Source organism: Amblyomma americanum, chromosome 5, assembly GCF_052857255.1.
Source record: "Amblyomma americanum isolate KBUSLIRL-KWMA chromosome 5, ASM5285725v1, whole genome shotgun sequence".
Taxonomy (NCBI): Eukaryota; Metazoa; Arthropoda; class Arachnida; order Ixodida; family Ixodidae; genus Amblyomma; species Amblyomma americanum.
Window position 1 is genome coordinate 187908237 of NC_135501.1, and position 23484 is coordinate 187931720.

Below are 23484 nucleotides of genomic sequence, written 5' to 3' on the forward strand. Positions count from 1 at the left end.
ACTTTTGTGTCATGCATTTTTATGACGTAACTTCCTTTCCCGCTTTTTTCGCATATAAGCGCTCGAGCAGCCCGAGCCGGTAACCGTTAGTCGCCATTCTGACGTTTGTCGTTGGGACGTGTAATTTGTAATCAACATGCGCGAGATTGTCCACATTCAAACTGGCCAATGCGGTAACCAGATCGGTGCCAAGGTAAGCTGGAAGTCCGCTCTTCGTTGCATATCGCCACACAGGTTTCGTGGCTCAGGGGCATGCCTTTTGTCTCCCTAAGCCGCGTTGATTTCCGTTACAGTACAAGTTTGAATTACCGCTTTGTTTTGTGCAAGGCTGCGTTTTAATTTTGAAATTCTGATGTCTTCCTATAGAGGTTCGTTGATAATGTGGCCGTAACAATTGCTTTATTACGCGGTCTCTGTTTTTCTACACGGAATTCTTACTCGAAACATCCCATGCACGCCGTCACATCACCGCTTCTTTGGCGTGGCCTTCTGACGTCGTGGCTGTTTCGGCTGTCCGCCCGCCACTCGGGATTTGTTTTGCGTTTTTCCACAGCGGTCACTGTGCTCGTTGGCGTAAAGTTCTGGGTGGGGCAAGAAATCTAAAACCACGCGGCCGTCTCCGTTGGGTGTGGCACGTAGACTTCTCGCAGACGACAATTGCCCTCGTTAAGACTACAAAGGAAGAGAAGGAGGTTCACCAGCCTTCCATTTCTAGTCCGCGTGCTTGATATTGCTGGTAAGCTGTGACGTGTCACTCAGCGATGCTACGATTGTGTTTTTTCTTTTGCAGTTTTGGGAGGTCATTTCGGATGAACACGGCATCGACCCGACTGGCACTTACCATGGCGACTCGGACCTGCAATTGGAACGGATCAACGTCTACTACAATGAAGCTTCTGGTACTTTAATATTCAGTGTGCCTGTCGATAAATTCGTTCAATGTGCATGACTTTTGGTGGCGCTTCTATTCTAGCCGTGCCACATCCGCTGTGCCACTAAGTGGGGTTTTCTTCTTGTTTGAGGAGGTAAATACGTGCCACGGGCCATTCTGGTCGATCTGGAGCCTGGTACCATGGACTCGGTGCGGTCGGGCCCCTTTGGACAGCTCTTCCGGCCTGATAACTTCGTGTTCGGTGAGGAATTCCATTTTTAATACACGAGACGGTTCATGCCTTTTGCACTCTCGATTGTACTGAGATGTTTTTTTTCCTGCCTAGAGCTCAAGTACTTCCCAAACAATAGTTGGAAGCCATTTAAATTAAGCCTTCTGTGCTGGAGTTTTGCATATTGGAGAGAGGACTCCCTATTTGCTACTTAGCAATTGCTATATTGGCCAACGTGTAAATTTGTAACTGTACGAGGACATGAGACTGGCTTTTAATGAGCTGTTTTTTATTTGTTCCTGCTCTTCTGATTGTGTTCTAGTTAATCGTACTCTGTTGTTTTGAAATGAGTTGTATTAATTCCAGGCATAGTGGGCTGTACAGGGTCGTCCACTCTTAGTTGGAATGTCGCTTCGTGCTGCCGGCGCTCCGCGGGGCGCCTCTCGTGGGCGCCGGAGAGACTATTGCGCAGGAGCAGTGAGAGCTGTAGGCGGGGCTTCACACGTCGTCTGCTACAGTGCGCTCTGTATTGAGGTGAAGTGGGCTTCAATTTTGAACTGCGTCCGCATAACGCCCATCGGAGAAACGTGAGAAACAAAACACTGCTGAGAAGCCTATCAGCCGCTTCTATCCCGTTGCAGCAACAGTAGCAAAGCCTTAACTATTACGTGGTGCACACTTTCTCCTGAGTGTCATTATTTGTAGGTTTCAAATTAACCGTGCAAGCAGAAAACATTGGTACTGTTTCTCCAACAAAATGAAAGCAGCTGATAGGCTCCTTAGCAGTCTTTTGTTTAGTCAAAAACATTTCTCCGATCGGCGTTATGCGCACGCAGTGCAAAATTGAAGCCCACATCACTGCTATACAGAGCGCACTGTAGCAGACGACGCATGAAGCCCCGCCCGCAGCTCTCGCTGCGCCTGCGCAATAGTTTCTACGGCACCCCGTTGAGCGCCGGCAGCACGGAACAACATTCTAACTAAGAGTGGACGACCCTGTACAAACTACATAGTTGTTTGGCTTATCTGAAATCAGCATTTGGTCTCCAGGGGCATTGCTAGGCATCCCAAATTATATCCCCTGATGCTTTCCATAGGCAATGCTGCGGAGGTTGCGAAAGTAGTGTTCTCGGGGGAACCATATCATTCCATCACATATTTGTTCTCAAAGCCTCGGTGAGTGTTTGGAGCAAAGCGCAGCAGGTTGCCAGTCATGATACTTGAGATTTGTTGCAGCGAAATATGCCTGCCATCACTTAGGTTGTTTGGCAAACTAGTTTTTAAGCTGGGACTTAGCCTGCACGAATAGGTGTGCTAGCTTTGGCAGCACTGACTGCTGTGTAGGGAACGGAGTATAGTGCCTTCATAGAAGCAGACAGTAGTTCTCAACGGGCAGTATTACCAGTAAAATGCTCTTGGGCACATTTGGCAAGCTGCTCTTGTTTTGTTTTCATCAGGTCAGAGCGGTGCGGGTAACAACTGGGCCAAGGGACACTACACCGAGGGTGCCGAGCTGGTGGACTCGGTGCTTGACGTTGTCCGCAAGGAAGCTGAGGGCTGTGACTGTCTCCAGGGGTTCCAACTCACCCACTCTCTCGGTGGTGGCACTGGATCTGGCATGGGCACCCTGCTCATCTCAAAGATTCGTGAAGAATATCCTGATCGCATCATGAATACGTTCAGCGTTGTGCCTTCCCCTAAGGTTTGTGGATGCAAAGTGGCGTTACCAGTGCTGTGTGGCATTTTATATTGTTTTTAAGACTATAAACTCCAAATATTAGTTGAGTGCTTTCTTTTTTCGAGTGATGCATTAGACATTAGAATACACTGATCGCCGAGTGGCAGTCTCCTACTAACAAAGAAACACTGGTGAGCTTCCTTTGTTCAGTCACCCCTACCCTGTCTACGGTTCGTACATGGAGGGACGCCATCAAGATGCACAGCTGTGGGCTGCCGCGTCATAGCAGCAGTTGCATGCAATCTATCGTTGAGTGTGTGCTAGGCGCGGTTCTGATTAGCAGAGTCCAGTATCTGCACTGGGTGAATGAAATGGGCAAGCGAATATTTTTTTCACATCTGATCTTGATTTCCGAAGGGAAATAACTTTCATTTGCATGCTCATATTAATTTTTTTCCACTGGTCTCTGGAATGCAGAAGGAATCTATATAATCATATTCATTGTCATTGAGGAAAACATCGTGTTGTCGTTTAGACTAGGACCGCGCTTGCCTGACAAGAATGCTTCGTCACGCATTAAGACTGCAGTGATTTAAGATTTAAAAAGAAACCAGGCTAAAGCACTAATCTGCACTAGTAGATTAGTGCTTTGGGGATAAGTGGGCTAAAGTGACATTGCACAAACTGAAATCGGCATTTTTTTACATTCTCTACAACTTTACTGTAGAAGCATTTCCAAATTTTTTAAATGTGAATTTCAGCAAAAAAAAAAGGCAGGCCGGGCTAAGACCACTGCCTACAGCCCTGCATCATTCAAGCTTTCATGCAGCGCATTGTCATTTTTTAAGCCGTAGCACAAGTTAGTTGAAAGACCCCCTATATATTGCCATTTTCGTCTTATTTCTCGGCGTCTGGCTTCTGCTACTAAGTCTGCTCCAAAATGCTCTTGGCCATCCCACTACTGGAAACTGAAGCAGCGCAAAAAGATAAATTATGAATTTTAGCAGCCGTCTGTAAATGCAATGTAGTGCTTCATGTGTACTGTCTAACTTATCATTTGAAAGAAGAAAACACGCAAGCAAAAAAATGGTGTCTATGGACCTTTAAGTTTGAGCTCCATGTACGTGAAAGCTGCAGCGAAGCGCTTTTGCTGTCGTGCTTGCGTTGCTTGCCTTGTTGCTTGGTTCTGCCTCCACAGAAAGTACTTGCTATCACTCAACACCTGGATTAGCCAAGCGTACTGCTGCTTCTCCCATTTTCTGGTTTGTTGCATAGCTCCTCCCCCAAGATCTGTCTTCACCTCAACAAGCCTGTCGGCTTGGTCATTGCCGCTGCTGCAGGACTGCCACCATTGAGAGAATATTTAAATTTGCTGTAGCTGTGAGGCAGATCCACAACATTTGAATAAAGAGAACTGTCTGCTTGTCTGTAAGGGAGGGCAAACCATATTTGCAGCAGGCTACGGGCAGGCTCATTGCAGGTTGAAATGCATTGGCTGCGCTCCAGCTGTAGGTACAGAATCACATGTGGCATACATTCTCGCTTGTATACTTTGCTCACTTACAAGCAGATCGGGGAGACGGTTTACAGGAATATTTACTAAGTTGGATTGCATAGTTACCGAATGAAAGCACGCCTCCTCCATGCATACTGTCTTTGCTTCCACAGTGGTCATTGCAGATGCGGCTACACCACCACTGTAGACAAAAGAAATGAATTTTGCCCTGGCTGTGAGGCAGACCTGCAAAATTAAGAAAAAAAAAACTGTCTGCTTGCCAATAACTGAGGGCTACCCATATTTGCAGTCCACTATGGGCAGGCACACTGCGGGGCTCGAGGCACGTCGAGCACTTGATCCTCAGTGCCGTTGTGCTGGCTATATGTTTTGGCTGGCACACATCCCTGAAGCTACTTACACTGCTGTTCACTTACTTCGAAGTGGTAACCTAAGTTGTTATCGGAAGTTTGAATTCAATGACAGGACAAATTTTTAATGTAATTTTCTCTGCAGTAAATGCATATTTTGCTACCGGACAGATGTCCAGAAAAAGCCAAGAGTCCAAAGGTTGGATCAAGTTGTCTTTAGGGTCTGTCAATCCTTGGCTTTTCATTGCTCCTTGTAGCACAATCCTAAATCTTGTATGTTTTCACCACTCTGCAGGTTTCGGACACTGTTGTTGAGCCCTACAACGCCACCCTCTCTGTGCACCAGCTGGTAGAGAACACAGATGAAACCTACTGTATTGACAATGAGGCACTCTACGACATTTGTTTCCGGACCCTCAAGCTCACCACTCCCACCTATGGAGATCTCAACCACCTTGTTTCTGCAACAATGTCTGGTGTCACCACGTGTCTTAGGTGTGTATTTGCCACCCTCTGTTATGTGTGCAGTTCGGTAATTTACTGTAGTGTGCAAGGCCGAACAGTGCTGCTGGGGATGCCCCGATTGTTGCAGAGTCAAAACCTGGGCCAGTTGGTACATACTTATTTGAAGACAACCAGTCTAAGATTAGGAGTGAAGATGGGAATGCACACGACAAAGACTGGGTTGTGTGCATTCCTATTGCATTTTCTTGTATTGCGACATGCCTTATGCTTTCTGATCGCCATTCTACGCAGGTTTCCTGGACAGCTGAATGCCGACCTTCGCAAACTGGCTGTCAACATGGTGCCCTTCCCTCGTCTTCACTTCTTCATGCCCGGCTTTGCCCCTCTCACGTCGCGAGGCAGCCAGCAGTATAGGGCCCTGTCTGTGCCAGAGCTGACACAGCAGATGTTTGATGCTAAGAACATGATGGCTGCCTGTGACCCCCGCCATGGCCGCTATCTCACAGTTGCGGCCGTATTCAGAGGTCGCATGAGCATGCGTGAAGTTGACGATCAGATGCTGAATGTGCAGAACAAGAACTCTAGCTACTTTGTTGAGTGGATCCCGAACAATGTCAAGACCGCAGTCTGTGACATCCCACCCCGTGGCCTGAAGATGTCTGCAACTTTCATCGGCAACAGCACTGCCATCCAGGAGCTGTTCAAGAGAATCTCCGAACAATTCACTGGTAATTTTTTTTTAGTTCGAATTTTTTAAATCTCCGCTATCCCGAATCTCTTCACTTCTAGCTAACGGAAGTACATGTGCCTGAGTGGAACTGTGACCACTTCTGCTCATTCTGGCCCCCATTTTCTTTGCAGCCATGTTCCGTCGCAAGGCCTTCTTGCACTGGTACACTGGGGAAGGTATGGATGAGATGGAGTTCACAGAAGCAGAGTCCAACATGAATGATCTGGTGTCTGAGTACCAGCAATACCAGGAGGCCACTGCTGATGAAGAGGGAGAGTTTGAAGATGAAGAGGAGGCCCAAGCTGAGGCTTAAGAATCTCTACACCCACCCCTTTCCTGCTGTATGCAGGAGCTGTCATTTTACTTTTTATGTTTTACCCGGTTATCTATTGACGCAGTAAAGCTTTTCTTTCTGTAAAGTGTTCATGTTCTTTCTCACATTTACACCCACTTGGTTGTTGGGACTCCAGCACTCCAAGTAGCACAGACACTCAGGTGTAGTGTGCAAAGTATATCTGCTTGCACTTATGAAGTTATTGATAGTTACTAAGTATTTCCATCTGGTCACATCTTCAGTCTATATCTTTATTCTGCCCAAACTAATATCTGCCTGTGGAATGGACAAGTATGGATTAATCCTGGAAGCAAGAGGCAATGGTTATTTGGAAGGCCAGCTTGACTATGGGCAGTTAATAGTATTATAGTGAGTAAATCGGGGTGACTGATTTCAAAGCGGATGCAAAAAGAACGCAGCACCTCCCTGCAGTGCGCCAGCGTGACTAACAGTCTAAACCCATGCTGCACTAACCTAAACTATACCTCTCCTGCATTTATGAGGACTGGCCAGTGACGTTCGCATGCTTGGTCATGTCAAGCACGGTTTTTGATTGCCTACAGTCTTGTCAAGTCGACCTTGTGATTATATTTATATTGTGTGCTTGGCGGTAGCTTTCTGAAAAAATCGCCCACAGACCTTTAATGTGTACTGCATTCTTGAAGTATTCTGTAGTTCAAAAACTTTCCATATAGAGTTGATGTAGAAGCGTATAAATACTTGTTACGCTGAGGGTAAATTCCGATTTGTGTATATGCCTACCCATGAGCATGTTGCTGTTGAGTTGTGGCAACCTAGAGTGACGAGATTCACTATGAGAGAGTTTTTGAATTGCGGTCACCATGAATGGCTCCTCAATACACCAAGTTTCAGTGCTCTGGCAAGGAAAGAAGCTCGAAGAAGAGTTTCGAAACCAATGCCGTTGGTTAGACAGTTTACTGCACCAAGTTCCAGTCTGAATGGAGCCATGTTGTTGAGCTGGGTGAAATTTCGTTTTCCCATACAATTTTCTGGCATTCATAGCTCAGCAGTGGCTCCGCACTGGCTTTCCTAGCTTAAAAACGAGACCACAAATTGGTACTGGTGCTTCAAATAAAAGGAGCAATGTTTCATCAATACCGTATGCTTTCAGAACACAGGAGGTGGCCATGATAATACTTATGGCCATACACAGGCGTCTCCCGCTGAAGCTGGGGAGAGGGTGGGGGGGTTGATGAGCGTCTGTTCAAGAAAAGCTTTTATTTTTGAATCGCAGGAATTGCCGTTCAGATCTATAAATATGCTTCTGGCTTGAGACAAGGCAGAAATGTTATCGTGCAGCAACTAGAACGCTTTATGCAGTAATTAAAAACCAGCAGAAATATATACATAATGCGTACTGAGCACAGCTTCGTCAAAGTTTTATTCAAAGCATAAGCTGCAGAGCCAGGCGGCCAGACAGAGCAGCAAACATGGTTGCAAACGGCAAAACCACGCTCAAAATTCGTGATTTCCTTTTTCACTCAATCATCTCAATTTGTGAGCCGCTTGAGATAAACGATTAGATAAACCAGCGCCTGTTTGTGCTAGTCCTTCGTCTTGTGTCCCGTTCGTGTTGCGCTGAGAGCGAAAATGAACCTGGATTAGACTCTCCCTGTTTGGATCTACACCAAGCCCTGGCCAATCCCCCACCGTGGGTATTTGCCATCATATTTCAGGCAACAACAACAACACAGTCAGTCGTGGGCAAAACCATTGCCTCCGATGGCAAAACAAAAGGAATAGTCACGTGAATGGTCACGTGCTCCAGCAGACCAATCGTAGTGCGAAGCTGTTCCGAAGCTAGTGCTGTGTGTATGTTGCGTTGTTGTGCCTGGTTCTCGCGTGTGTTCGCGTAAGCGTCTCGTTTACTTCTTTCGCTCATTTTATGGCCTCATTTACGTCCATGCCTTCGAAGATGTAAGGTTCACTTTTGAGGAAGCAGCAAACGTCAAACGTGACGCTGATTTTCTGCATCGGCGCGATGTCGACGCCTTGAAGCCGAGGCGATGTTGTGGTTTCGGCGAATGCTGCCAAAGGTGAGGAGAGGAGTGGCTTTTCATGATGCGGAATATGTGGAAGCGTTTATATGCAGTACAGTAATTGCTTTCAGCTAGCTCACTTAAAGTGTTGCCTGTTCGGCTTCGAGCTTCTACAGTGCCTGGCGATGAGGCGGCAGGTATTCAATTAAGGATTCGTTAATTGGTGTCATCAGCGCCGTCTGGGATGACTGCGCCCCGGCGGCCAGCTAGCCTCGGGCTGCAGGCCAGCATTAAATGTTAAGGGTGTATAGGCGTGCCATTTTCAGGGAGGCATCACCAGCACATCTCGTTGTTTTCGTGCCGTCCACTTCCTAATGCTGCGCGAACTCGTTCCAGCATCGCGTGCAAATTCATTGCCGTAATCAGTAACTCTCAGTTGCTAATGTTTTGTCACGAAATAAGTAGTGCAGCAATTGTTAAACTCTACTGTCGGTGGACACCTGAACCGCTTCGTAGCGGAATTGAAAAAATAGTGAGAGAAGGCACGTATTTTATTGAAAGCCCGGCTCCGGATTAATTTCGACCACCCGAGATGCAGCAGTGAGCAGTATGATTGCACAGCGCACGGCGTGCTGTGGGATTTGCATTTCGCGTCCATCATAATTCGGCCCCCGCTGCCAGGATTTGGTATCGCGACCTTATGATCAGCAGCCGAACACCATGGCTATTGAGCCGCCGCGGCGGGTACAGCTTTTAGTCAAACTGCTTAAAAATTTATGCTTTTTAATTTATCAGTTACTCTTAATTGATGCTCATTATACTATGGGGGCGGGTCAACAGTTTTTGTTTAGGGAATATTATCAATTCTACATGAAGTATGAGCAGTGACTGTGGCTAGAGGTCTGTACAGAAATCAGCTGCTGCTACTGATGGTGTTTCATCCAAGCGTAACAAAAACCACTCTCAGTTATGTCCAGATGGAATAGTAACTGTCACTTAAGTTCCCTAATGACATTAAACCTAACCTGACCACTTCCCATGAAACAACAGCACAAACAAAAACCACTCTCAGTTATGTCCATATGGAACAGTAACTGTCACTTAAGTTCCCTAATGACATCAAACCTAACCTGACCACTTCTCATGAAACAACAGCACAATTAAAACTATGGGGCTGAAAGTCAGTGCAATTTGTGATGCTGTGTAATGGTATCTCTATACAAAACTCTGGCAGCAGCTATATTGTTCCGTCTGGGTAGACCACTAGGCACTCAAAAAAATTTTAACCGCTGTTGGAGTTAGGTCGAGATGGAACAGCAACTGCCACTTGAGTGCTGTGATGACAACGAACTGAACGTAACCAAACCCTGCCTTCTTGTGATGTAATGGCTATGAAAAGAAAACCACACAACAACAATCATTTGTGCATGTTGTGATGGTATAAGAGAACTTCTTGCTGGGCTAGTTGGTAATTGATCGTTGTAATTTAAAAGCGTCAAAACCACATACACACACACGAGAGAAGAGAAAGGGACAGAGCTCCACACAAACAGAAGGGCCCACTGTATTAGAAATATGATCAATTACCAACTAGCCCAGCAAATTTCTAATACCGTGGGGCCTTCTGTTTGTGTGGTGCTCTGTCCCGTTCTCTTCTCTTGTGTGTGTGTGTGGTTTTGGCACCTTTAAATTACAATATTGTGATGGTATGTATTGTTGCTAGTTTGATCGAAACCTGAAGGGAATGTGTCAGCAGGTTCAGTGGGGGTTCCCCAGGGCCAGGGGTGGGAGTATAAGGAGTCTGGTATAGACAGAACTCTATCTGCATTATATCGTTCAATCTGGATGAAACGCTATACACTCCATTTAAGGCAGGCTATTATTGCAGGTGCAGCAGGGGCAGTGGGGGTTCCCCAGGGCCAGGGGTGGGAGTATAAGGAGTCTGGTATAGACAGAACTCTAGCTGCATTACATCGTTCCATCTGGATGAAAAGCTATACACTCCATTTAAGGCAGGCTATTATTGCAGGTGCATGCTTTTTCCTTTTTATTTTAATTTTATCTTTATGGGACTTTGAACCTATGCAAAACTTAGTCATTACATAGCTCTTCATCACAAGTGCCTGTCTACCTATGCATTACTTCTATGGATATGTTGTGGTTGGTTTAAATAAGTCACTGCCAAGCCATTTTAGTAGGGCAGTCTTGTCTTATGAGTGGCTGTCTTTCCTTTATTTTCACTCTTCTGTAACCGTTTCTGCACTTTTATCTAGGGCAGTTGATAGAAACGTGTTTGCATAAGAGTACTTGCATGTCAATTTTCATACTTGGATTCTGGTTCAATCCTTTTGTCTGGAATTTATTTTCATCCTTGTGTGTCATTTTCTTGCTACTTTTATTTAAATTTTTTTAATTTGTCTGCAATGCCAGATTTCTTGTTCAGCTCTGTGTATGATTAATTTAGAGCATTTTTGTTTGGTACATGTACTATCGCCCTCGCGTGGTGTAGCTCATACTGAGCACAAAAGTAGTCCTGCTTAGAGATGTATTTATTCATCTCTTTCCTATGGTACATTTTCCCACAATAATGTCTTGCTGGTAAATGTAGTGATACAAATGGCTAAGCAAAAAAAAAAGTATCATAATGCTGGAAGCAGTGTGGTCTTCATCTGTTCCCTATCATGAGTGAGCTGATAACCTATCGAACCTTGGGTTGACGACCCAGTCAGGATGATAGAGGAGCCCAGCAGAGAAGTGTTGTGGCAGCACTGGATAGGGGTCTATGCAACCAGTTGTGGCCATAAATCAGGCTTGTTCTACATGAGTGCATGAAATGGCAATCCAGGAAATGTTTTGTCATTTCATTTCATTTCTTCACCCATGTATTGTACCACAATGTTGCAGTCAAGAAACTTCTCCTGAAGCTTGTGGGTCCCTGAATTAACTTGATTGAAATCATGTACTTGAATAAGTGCGCGTGATTCTGTTAGTTGTTGTGATCCAACCGACAAGAATAGCAGAATTCACTAAAGATTGAGGGCTTCAAGTAATTTAGGGATATCTTCAAGGAGACTGGGAGACATGTGGACCCTCTTTTTTTAACCATTGATCTAAAGAGGCTTATGTTGGTTAATGAGGTTGGGAAGTTTACTGGGTTAGGATGGCTGCAGCAAGTATGGGATGGTTGAGAGATGACTGATCAGATGGAAAAGGCAAAAAGAATGCCGAAACTCTGAACGAGTTCATTACATGGCACATTCTTTCTCTAGCCCCTGTTGTACAATGACAGAACAGCTGATCCTGTGTCATGACATAACAGTACTCCCAACTCAATGCCACATCCCAAGCAGCACAGGTAATTGGCCCAAAATTGGAAAAAGATGTTCTCACACTGGCCCTTTTTAGGACCAGTATTTGCCAATATGTCTCCAATATTGGGCCGATTATCTGTGCTGCTAGGGATGCTACTATCTGTGTCACAGCTATTGCTACGGATATCCTTTTCCCTGCAATAGACATAGCCTGGCCGTTGATGATGTGATGCTCACTGGTCTCCTTCCCAGATGGTGGGCATCCTGTGGCTTTTGGTGCTGGGCGGCTGCAGTGTCCATGCAGGCTGCCCGCACTGCACCACCCTGCGTTCCCTGGGGCCACCGCCATCGGCCATAGTGGACATGCCACCCCCACCGCGCCTGCCCTCCTTCCCCAGCTGGACTGGCCCCGCATGTGGCGGTAACCGCAGCCACAGCAGCCTCTGCCACCATGCCCACCACCACGCAGGCATGTTCAATGCCTCTATCGAATCCACCGGCTGGTGGCTCATGGGGCCTAGCCCTGGTGAGTCAAGCAGTTCAATTCAAGTAGCAGTTATTGTTTTTTTCAGGACTGTGACTTGATTATCATTGCATCCACAGTATGAAGAACGGACTTCATAGCACTGGTTTTTGTGGTCCTTGGGCTTGTACGTGTTGTTTTGCTGATAGCACACCTCTGTCGGCTCTTGCAAGCAGGGTTCATTTTCACACCTTTCAGTTTTGCATTCCAAATCACACAAAAATCGTTTGAATTAGTGCTGTCTAGTAATGTGGTTGGGGGCAAGCAGATCTATGTGGGAAAACACTGTCCTGCATGACTGGAAGAGTGTTGCAAAAGTTAGCTCAAAAAGTAAAGGGTGTAGCTATGAGGTTTTGTGTATCTGTGTTTTCATGGCCACGTCAAAAAAGAAAATCCTGAGGCACAGTCGTACCACTAAGGTCAGCGGCTGTCCATTGCAGTGGCAGTGGCCTGGCACATCGCCCAGCCTCATGCACCACATGCTCTATCCTCGTACTTTGCTTCAGCGCAGAACTCACTCCGTGCTGTGCGATGTGTAATTCATTAAAACATCGCATGAGAAACCTGCAGTTGTTCTCAGTGCTGCTCCCCCCCTAGTCACAATTCTGCTCAGACTTTTAACTGAGGAAATGCAAGGAAAGTGTCGCGTTCAGCTTTTGCTGCAAGGGCTTCCTATTTCAGCGTGTCCTCCTCCCTCGCAGGAGGAGAAGGGGACAAGGCATGGCCTCTGGCTGTGGTCCTGGTAGCTGGCTCGGCCACTGTCCTCGGTTCCGTTGTGCTGCTGGTTCTGTCCAAGAAAAAGCGGTGGCAGCCAGGCCGCTCCTCTCCAGGTGAGAAGACTCGCTCTAAAAGGCTGTGGTGCAGGCATAGCATGCATTGTGTGGTGTCGGGTTCTGTCATATGCACAAAAAGAAAAACGGTTGATAAAAGTAATAATCTGCAATTCAAAGTTTGCCTCTGTTGTAAGCTACGGTATACACTCGGATTATACTAATCTCAAGGGGTCGCGAAAAATATTCTTATCATCCAAAGCTAACAAAATTTGTATTCAGACCCACTGGAAATGCATCCACGGCTATCTGTTTTCAGCTGACGGGATTTATTTATGGCCATGCGCCACGCAAATAGCAGTCGTGACATATAGGCCACATGTTGCCGCTCACCACTTGCGCTGCGCACCGCACGACTACCTATCGTGACGTTTTGTGACATACGGGCCGCGCACTGCCCTTCACTGCTCGTGTTGCGTAGCATATGGTAGCACCGTCGGCGGTGTGCGGTGCTCTGTGTTCGAGGGTGCGGTCTCAGCTCGTGTCTTTTTATCATCCACAGTGGAACAGGGGTGCATTCGGAGCATCCAAATTCAGAATTTTCTGGGTTCATATCACCCGTGACCATATCGAGATTATGCTGTATTGTTACACTGTCTGGGGAACTACAGAAATCTCTAGCATAAAGAGACTGCATATAATTTTAAGAAGAAATGCACAGTAAGAAACATTGCTAACATTCTGCATGACATCACGACAAAGCCATTATTTCATTCTCTCAGTGTAACTCCAATTCTCGAGCTATGTATTACCATGCAAATAAAATGGAACAAAGAAGGTATACTCACCAAAATTTTCTGGAAACTTTTTCTCGCCTAAATCCTGGGAAACACAATCTTGACATGAAACCACAAAAATAGCTCTTTTCAGACACATACATACTAATTACAGATGCCATTTGCTCAATCATTACCTGCCATCCTTACTAAATAACTTGTGTTGGTCGCAAACTTCTCTGTACTTTCTTGTTTCACACTTTAATAATATTTGATTTTTTGTTTGTAAATGCCTGTTTTATCTCACTTATTTTTTCTAATCCAATTACTTTAGAAGGCCATATTTGCTTAGGGTTTTTTTCACATCTGCTGGCGTGTGATTGCCATTGCACTCACTGGTCGTTGTGTCCAGCATCAGGGTACGTAAGAATAAGCGCATCTGCAGATCGAAAAATACTTGTTTAAAATACTTTATGGCCTTTTTTTCACACCTGGTATGGAATCGGGTGCTTTTGACTAAAATTTTCATATGGCAAAAAAAAAAAATTGTCCTTAAAGGTCAGTTGTCAGTTTCTTTAAATATTATTTCAGTGAAATGGTTTATAGCACAGTGATGGATATAATGAAGGGAAAATTGTTCCCCATTATACCTAATGCAATGTACTTATCAGATAATATGAAGAAGCAACACTTATAAAGCATATATACTGCTTGCTGTATACTGCGTTAAAGTGAAAACTTTATGGGTAAATTATAGCAGTGTTGGTATTTATCTCACATCTTTTCTGCTACATATTGCTGTGTACCGCAAACATCGTAAAACATTACTGGATTCAGCAGAAGCAACACGGGAGTAAATTGGGCTTTTCGGAAATGAGAGCTGCTAAAGGATTTGCTAGCTAGTGCCACAGGGTACCCGTATGGACACTGAAAGCTAGGTGCATGCTAACAGCAGGCCTGTGGTATCAGAAGCACATGATGTAATATGTAGTGGCAGGTTTCTTTAATGAGATTACTGGCTAAACTAGGCTGCAGCTTAGTAGCTAAAACATTCGATGAGAGCTGTCATTGGGCGGGGTTCATTTACACTGCTCTTGCCATAAAAGGAATAACGGAAGCCTAAAGTCTTCTTGAGTGACAATTCAGGCTAACTAAAATTTTGAGCACATTTTGGCATAGTTTTTATGCTTAGATCGTGTTTTGTTGTATTTTGTTATGCTAAATGGTATTTGTTTCCTTTTTGTTTAAAAAGTACAGTGTTGGTCAGAAGTTCCGAGGTCGCTGGGCCTGATTTTAGTCACTATAGTCAGGCACTTAAGCTTCCAAGGTCCTCTGGGCTGAGGACAAGACCCCCTCCTCACCCTCTAGAGATATTGAGGTTTGGAGGTATTGTAGATGCCCCACTACGTGACGCAAAAGCAGAGCCTGTGGCCTGGGGCTTTCTGACCAGCTCTGTACACATTGTTTTTATGCTTTATAGTACATTGCTTTGTTGGGTGCATGCATTTGGAAATAGGATTGTGCACATGCAATGTAGAGCGCGCATGGAGTGTAGTGATAGTGTTTTGTTTGCACAATGGGTAATGACTAGTCTGTGGTATCATGTACAAGCCGGGCTACCATGCACAGAGGGGCTTAACACCCTTGCTTGCCATTTTTTGCACAGGCCACACCGGCCTGCCCGCTGCCCTGTTGCCTTCCAAGGGCATCTTGGTGGGGGCGTCCCTGCCAGCTGCGGGTGGCGCCTACGACAACTCGGCCTTCGCGGAGAACGTCGCCGTCATGGGCGGTGGCCAACGCGCATCCTTGCTGCGCCAGCTGCAACCGCCGTCTCTCGGGGGCTACCGGCAGCTACCACCACACCAGGGACCACCCCAGTGAGCAGGGCCAGATGTGGACAGTACCATGTGGTCCCCCTTGGCCACAGCGCTTTCACTTTGTGCCACATTGTTGGTCCAACTCCAGGAGACCGGAGACGCAAATATTTGCTACTGCGTCAGCTTTCTGATCTTTCGAGGATTTGCTCTTGCCAGTTTATGAGACAGTTAAAAGACATTCTGTTCTGAGCATTCATTGTGTCAAGCTGTTCTTAGGCTATCGAATGCGTCAGCTTGACATCGATGTGAGAAGTTTTTTTTTTTTTTTGCAAAACAATAATATATTAGTGTGACTAGTCATGGTTGTGCATTCACACTAGCCGATGGCAGGTTTCTTAGCCTGCTTGGTCTATACTGTGCGATGAGTGATGAATGGCATCACATGCCGCTCCTAGTTTGAAACTAAGCTGGAACTGTAGAGCGCCAATTCTGTCATTACGAATCACTGAGGTCGTGGCAGCACTTTTGGTATCCATGGCTATTGCTGCCAAGGCTCTGCGCATCACATGTCCGAGCAGCCACCTCAAATTTTGTTGTCACTACTTCTTAATGAATGTGTACTGCCAGCTTTCATGACCATTAAGCAAAAAATTTATGTTGAAAGTACTCAGTACAGCCACATGCATTGTCCTCTCTTCTGTGTTTCGTGTTTTGTGCCAGACTCGCTAATAGACCTCTGCCTGCTTGCAAAGAGGGTGTGGCCTGGTTGGGGGGATGGGCGGGAACATTCATTTTGGCCTCCTCACCTGTGTCTGCACCACCTTTCCTGTAATGACCAGAACACCCATCAGAGCACCCCATGCTGTCAAGAGCTGAATGTTTTGCTAACGAGGCCATTCACATGTATCCCAGTGTGACGTAGGCTGGAAGAATGCTGGTTTACAAATGCATTTCTGCAGTTTTTGCACATTCTGCTTATGGGTGCACTAGGTATTTTGTAGCGATAGCTACATTACGGTAGCATTTCAAGCCTTCAGCATGGTGGTGGCACATGACCATGGTGTCGGCGCCGCCACCACCATGTGGTTGGTCAAGTGACCAGAATGTGGTTCGGAGCAGCTGCTGCTGCCGGCGGCGCAGCGCACCGGCGAACCCGCGCTGCAACAGCTGTGCGCATGCGCCGTGTCAAGCAGGACGAAGATGAAGAAGAAATGCCCAGCGAAACGGAGTGGCGAAAGACTGACTTTGCAATTCAACTGACCAAGTTCCACTTGGCCAGCTGTAGCTATCACGTCACTCCAGGTTTAACCAGAGCTAAACCACCACCAATTTTTTTTCTTTATTTTCTTTTTGCGCCGGTCTCACTCCAGCACCAAGGCCACAAAGAGTGCAGTAAATTTAAATGCCAAATAATTTTTTTTTCTTTGTGCCCAATTATTTTAGCCCGTACCAAAATATCAGTGCTAGGCTGTCTTTGAATTTTGTCTTGCTGGTGCTCACTGTTTCCTCAATTTGGTGCCCAGCGGCCAAGTGCTGCATCTGTAATGGGAGTAATTGGCAGCACCAAAGAATTGATGAACTTGGCAAGCTGCCATAAGGGGGGCAAAAAATTCCTTCTGATGGTGGCTTATATATATTGGGCAAATTCATACCATTATGACCCTGTCAGGCGAGCCCCAGACTGATGTTGTGGTTCTAGGGTATTCGAAACAGTTCCTTTCAGCATAACGTTGGTTGGCTTGCAGCACTTAATGTGGCACTTTGTTGGTGTAGAACCCATAGGAATGGAGCTCGGGAGGGCATTCTTGTTCCAACTTCTGCCATTTATCACAAAGTGTATCCACAAGGTTACGATAGGAAGCACAGTGGATGGTTTGTACTAGAGATGTAGTGCTTAAAAACCAAGCAGTCGAATGTGTGACCATATTGCATTTAACGTTGGGTAGCAGTAGGCCACGGTAGGTGCTGATACTATGTGCACCTAACACATAGCCTCCAGTGTCGGGGTGTATAACAGGTGTACAGTCGGGCCAGAATGAGATGCGAACATGCGTATGTCATACTACTTTGAAGCTAGATATTGCTTTAGAACCGGTTTATGTATGCGTAACTGGGTAGATCCTTCACCCAGAAGCATGAATCAGGCTAGTTGCATACTGCAGCTGTAAGTTGAAAGGTAAAATATTTTGTTTTGTTCGCAGGCGCTGTTCACGTTTCATTCCTGCCCGACTGTACATGCGTTGGTATTGCTTGGAGCTGCATATCTACTTGGCGCATCCTGTACATTGTTCGTTTCCAGCTGGATTTTGAGGCAATTTTTGAAGCATTTTTAGTGTGTTTACTGCTTGCACCTGCCCACATCTCCATTGCCTTGATTGTGTCCCCAGCTGTAGGGTGGGTGTGATCTGCCTGGGACTACATTTTCTTGTAGGGAGAGAGGCGTTCTTTCGCCTGTGCCAACTATATTTAGGCAGCTACAGAGAGTTCTTGTGATGACGCCAAATTTGTTTCCATGGTTGCTCGTGTCAGCATGTAGAATTCAGATAGGCTAAGGCACTCCGTCAGACACTGGCACACAGCTTTATGAAGCTGCAGTTGTATACTCCTTGCTTTCAGTGCGGGCTATGTTTTAGTATAGCCAGTTAAGCGTGTCTTTAAAGTGCCAAGTGACTTTACTTGGAAGAAATGAAGGCTTTAGGTTGCACCAACCCTCAGAACATCGTGGCCTTTTGTCTCCAAGCATTTGTAGCGTGGAATATGTAGGGCAAAGTTCACAAATGCATTAGGTCTGACAAGTGACTGTGGCCTTTCGCCATCGTCAACAAGATGGCGTGTTCTTATGCATGTTTGCAGCTCGGCTGCATTCATGCGAGCAGCAACGTGCAGCAAGTGGTATGAAAATTGACGCTGTCGGTGCAAATGATAGGGCTAGTTTAGAGCATGGTGAGGCTTTGAACCTACTTTACAGCATTTCTGTGTGAAAGACCACATGAGCTCGAAGCAGAGCTTAATCGGGAGTGAAGGTAATATCCGGCTTCGCTGCAGCCTGACTTGCCACTTAGACAATGTGTAATTAACCAGTTTAGATGCATGTGCAGCATTGACTTTTTTTTTTTTTCACTCTGTCTGTCTCTCACCAGATGTGTGCCACCCTATCTTTGGTCACATTCCTTTGGAATTTATCCTTCACAACTGCAGCATTTATTTGTTTTCTTTTACAGTTAACATAATGGAAAATTGAGTGGAATATGAAAATTCTTGAGGTATCATTGGTAAGCCTGGTTCTAGTGTGCTTCACTGAGAATCCCTTGATGTACTACCTTGATGCTACCTCTTGATTCTGGTGTGGACAGTAGTAATTGCTGGCAGACTTTGTTCTCACAGCATTTTAAGTGAACTTTGCTTCCTTCTTGAAAATGTTTTTGGGGCTCTTGCTTTTCCTCAGAACTGCATCTTTTGTGTTTAAACTGCGTGTAGATCTGAGTGCGTGCCATTTAAAGCCACCAGCCCATTTCCTTAATGCTGTTTATAATGGATGGAGATAATGATATTTGTAGCGGCACTATCACCACCAGCAGTGCTGCGCCGCCTTGGCTTGTGACATGCGCTTGCGCTGGCCACGTGGCCCCATGTAGCCAGCGCGAGCGCATGTCACGAGCCGAGGCGGCGCAGCACTGCTGGTGGTGATAGTGCCACGTGCAGAGTAGAATAAAACGCAGTTGATACCTGGTTCCCGGCCGGTTCGCTTTCGTCCGCGTCGCACTTCGTTAATTTGTAGGGGACTAAGTCTCTGTCCCTCTACAATATTCATGTGGGATTTGATTGGCACCATGGAATCATTCAAATCATTTCATGCATGGTAAGGTATATTAGTTTCAGAAATTTTTGGAATTCATTGGTTGCAGTGACACAAGCATATTGGTGTCACGTTTAAGATTATGTTCAAGATATTCTGAAAAAATTTAAGAAATTAATGAATACTGTACATTGCCGCATGTATGTCGACTCCAAATATAGGTCATCTGCCCCTAGCTCGTAGCCCTCGCTGGCGGAAAAGTTAGTCAACTCCAAATATAAGTTGACGACCACAATCCTGCCATTCTGCCACACAGTTTATATGGCTCCCTGGGAGATGGCATTGCGGCATGTGCAATGTATAACAATGCAATCGCAAGGCCAGCAGTCGTAGGCAAGAAAACCGCGCCCTATCCTGCCTCCTATATTCGCATGCGTCCCAGCCGACTAGGCGGCAAACCAAACCAACCGAAATTTGCAATGATCCTGTAGTTTCGGATTCCAGCCCCATCCAGCACCACATGATCACACACGTTCGGAGGTTTCCGAACATTCTCTCATGTGTCATCTACCCCTTGTCTGGGAAAGCTACCACCAGCACAAGCAAGCAGGGTAAACGGCGCGCAAATTGAATTTCCGTTAGCGGAACTGATCTACTTAAGAATTAATGATTTTCTCTGACACAGGGAGCTCTGTACATCTTGCTTGGAACGGGCACCGGCATGGAACGGGTGCACTCGCAGCTTGGCCAAAACTACCTTAGCCCCCACAAATAGGTCGAATTCACAGTAGGTCGATCTACACGTGGCAGTATACAGTAATTTTGTGCAGGTCTCTGTCATAAATGTATTGCACTGTCAATCATTGAGTGCACATTTGGTAGAAACTGTAGAGCTACACGTCTCAAGAACATGCGGCCATCTGCCTTGCATTTGGGGGGTTGGAAGGTTGACATGTCTTAAGGTTTTTTTTTACAATCGCGATGCTTTACTGTACGGCACTTTAGTGACTTTGATACTTGGAATCTTTTGTTTTATGCTATTCGCCAAGCTGGATTGAAAAGGGGATGCATCTGCTAAAATGCAATGCTGGAATTGATATTTATTTTCTCTTTGCAATGTATTAGTACGGGGAGGTATGTTTTTAGGAACAAGCTTTACTCAACTGCAATTGTTGAGGTGTAATTTGTACTGCACTTTCATCTTGCAGCGCACACACAGTTGACTTGAGTATACCTTTGTGCTTGAGACAGCATAGTAGTTTCATTGTGGCACATTTATGGTATGTTTAGTATGGTAGAAATCCTTTGTGTGTATGTGGCTTATGCCTTTTGCCAAGTCACTCACCAAGAATTAACGTTGTAAGTGACCTTCAAGATGTGCTTTCATTACTCCTTGTGGTATTTGTTCACCTGGCATTCATACTCAAGATGCTACTGATCTGCCTAGTGTGCTTTGATCTCGTGTCACATTTCTAGTCCATGTCACCACAGCGAGGCTTCTCATTTTTTAATTTGTTACCTTTTCCCTGAAGCTTTTAAGTATTTATTTGCATTTTGCTATTGTTGATCTACTTGGAATTAATTTGTTTGAGTTTGAAGGACGTCGGTGATCTCAATATCTAGGGGATGTATAATACTCATCACAGGCCCACAAGACCCTTGAGTACACCAGACATTTGTGGAGTAGCAGCAGCTTTTACTGTTGTTGTGTTGGCAGGTTTCTTCAATTACCACGTAGGGAGTTGACGAACCTTGTATAGCACGCAATAACTGTCTGTTCATGTTATCGTCTTTGTGCAATAACATTATTCCTGAGATTGCTCTTTCTTTTTGCTCTCTTGTGGTTTCTTCTTCTTTAAAAATTTTAATTTCCTTCTAACTAGTCATATCATTAAGATGCTTCTTGGTGTTTGTATGTTGCAGACTTTGCAAAAGGTGCTTTCTGCAGCTCACCATATTACTCAGTGGACTGTTCTAACTGCTAGCGGCACACATGACGTTGTAACGCAAGTTTACTTTGCATATGTTTGCCACGGACCAGAGAGTATGTGTTCTGACTCTGTCATGTGAACAGTGCAAAGGTGTATTCAGTCTTGTCTAAACATATTAGCATTTACATGCATTTCGTATTTATATATTTGCTATTTGATATTGGTTTCAGTGTAGTTACTGTGGCTTATGGCACAGCCAGCCTGTTGAGTGTGGCTTCTCATTTTGTGAGTTTAAAGCAATGAAAGGCCAAAAGTGTCCTGTGTTACTGCTCTCTGAAAAAAAAAAAAGAAGACAGAACCATTAGTAATAACTATGGCAGTTCTTTAAGATTTACTATTGGTATTGAAACTCTTTGTTGTACCCTGCAACACTGTGAACTTGCATGATGGCATAATGATATGCCATGAGATGATCTTTGGGTTCACTAATCGAATTTTTCGAGCATGAGTTTCAAGCTAAATATTTACTTACAATTCGATTGACTGCGAGTATAATTTTTGCTCATTGAGTCAGTTATACAGTACTATTACATATTTTTGTTATTGAAATTATACTCCAATGCTATGTAAACCTCAAAGCCAAGTTTCATGTTTTATGTTCTGTTTTGTACTTGTTAATTTACATGTATACAATATGAAATGAGCCATATTTTTTTAATTTTTAGTGCACAGCACACCCCTGCGGTAGACATATGCGCCTGAAGCTCTTACTTAGTCTCTCGACACTCATCAGGGCATTATTTTTCTCTAGTGTGTGTTTTCTAGACTGCACTTGCTTTTGCATGTAGTGGTACATTGCAGTTACATATTATGTATTTTTTTGCTGCTGCTTAATCTTTTTTTTTAATGCAACCCTGCATTGTATTTGTAACTGAAAATTCTTTTGTGATCTTTGCATCATGTGTAGTCTCTTTTCAACTTCAGCACAGTCTTTTTATCACTCGCCAAATAAACGTATTGAATACAGAGGACATTCTTGTCGCACTGTCATTTATTGACGAGTCCCGAGTCATGTATTTGGTGATGTCTTGTGCATACAGAGCTGCACAGCATCCCATTCTTCATGTCTTCTTTCTGTGCTCTTTCAGGATACCATTTGCGAAACTGAGCCAGCACTTCCTTAGTTTTTTTTCAGTGTCCACCAGATACGGTTGACCCGACTGATCACGGCCCCCCCTCTTGTCCTCCTTTCTTACTCATCCCCATCCCTGCTCCACAGCTGTGGGGGAGGGCACCGTCCTGGTGGTGCACTGTGATGGAACACGGATGAAATGAAGCAGCCACAAGTAGCTTTGGAGTTTGGTGCAAGCAGCTGCTTCTAGAGACTCTCCACATGGCTTGCACCGCGTCTTAGCAACTACCTGAATTAAAGCGTCCAGAGGGCTCCTATTATGAACTGAGCAATGCGGCTGGGATTGAAAAATATAGAGGAGTTGCTGACCGAGTAAAGGCCTTAAGCTTGAGAGAACATGCTGATTGGCATGAAATTTTGTGGTCTAGAAATGACATCTCCCACCAATATATAAACGAACTGCTGAGAAGTTTTAGGCTGTTACTTGGAGGAAAATTCAGCCCCATTACAATGCATGACTTCAAGATGTTGATTCCTGATGCACCTTAGCTTGCAAAACTAACTTCCAGTAAACTGGTGGATTTTGAAATTGAGTTCCCTAACCAGTATTATTTCGAGTGATTAGCATATGGGGCTTTCAGGTAAATAAGGTTCTGAAACTTTACATAAACACTTTTTTGCTGTAGGAAGGTGCCGCAAGTGCTATATGGTGCTGAGGTGAAAACAATGCAATTAGCAGGGAGAGTTGTCAACAGTGACATGTGAAATATTAATGGTGCTTCAAGGTTAATAGTGGGGATTTGTAATGTTATCTGTTTTCGTGATGGGCTCAGGTAAACTTGCACCAAAATTTTTTTCAGATGTAAGACATTGGAAACTAAAAATATCTGTTCCAGCTTGTAAGGTCTGGAGAGCAAAAATGCTTTCAACCATAGATGTTTCTTTCACATGCCATTATATAGTAAGAAATCTTCCTACTGGAGGCACTATCCACCAAGGAGCTTGCCTTGCGGCGAGTAGTGAAACACTAATAGTAAAAACGCTGAAAAATTGCACACAACGAATGCAGCGGTGTAGCTACTGTCTGTGGCACACCACCAGATACACATGCATTCACTGAATTCTCTAATTATTTTGGCGTACATATTCATAGACGCGGATCTCCGATATGTAATGCAAACTTTCTATCGATATAGTGAAATTATGTCGTGTGATGTCGACAAGCACGATTGAAATAAGACAAAAGAAAACT

General features: G+C 45.0%; 2 protein-coding genes across 4 annotated transcripts; both read left to right on the forward strand.

Moving 5' to 3' along the window:
* Positions 1-36: 36 nt before the first annotated feature.
* Positions 37-6261, forward strand: LOC144133240 (tubulin beta chain-like). 3 transcript variants are annotated; one of them, XM_077666151.1, is made up of 7 exons: positions 37-193; positions 791-899; positions 1023-1133; positions 2561-2805; positions 4943-5142; positions 5404-5840; positions 5974-6261. In XM_077666151.1, exons 1-7 carry the CDS (start codon positions 137-139, stop codon positions 6153-6155), a joined length of 1341 nt encoding a protein of 446 aa, XP_077522277.1. In that variant the 5' UTR covers positions 37-136; the 3' UTR covers positions 6156-6261. The 3 variants fall into 3 exon arrangements, with proteins under 3 accessions (XP_077522277.1, XP_077522278.1, XP_077522279.1); XM_077666152.1 differs by having other exon boundaries at positions 1026-1133; XM_077666153.1 differs by lacking the exon at positions 37-193 and having other exon boundaries at positions 974-1133.
* Positions 6262-7982: 1721 nt separating this feature from the next.
* Positions 7983-22131, forward strand: LOC144133242 (uncharacterized). The gene is made up of 4 exons (XM_077666156.1): positions 7983-8233; positions 11740-12013; positions 12712-12840; positions 15223-22131. Exons 1-4 carry the CDS (start codon positions 8204-8206, stop codon positions 15435-15437), a joined length of 648 nt encoding a protein of 215 aa, XP_077522282.1. The 5' UTR covers positions 7983-8203; the 3' UTR covers positions 15438-22131.
* Positions 22132-23484: the final 1353 nt, after the last annotated feature.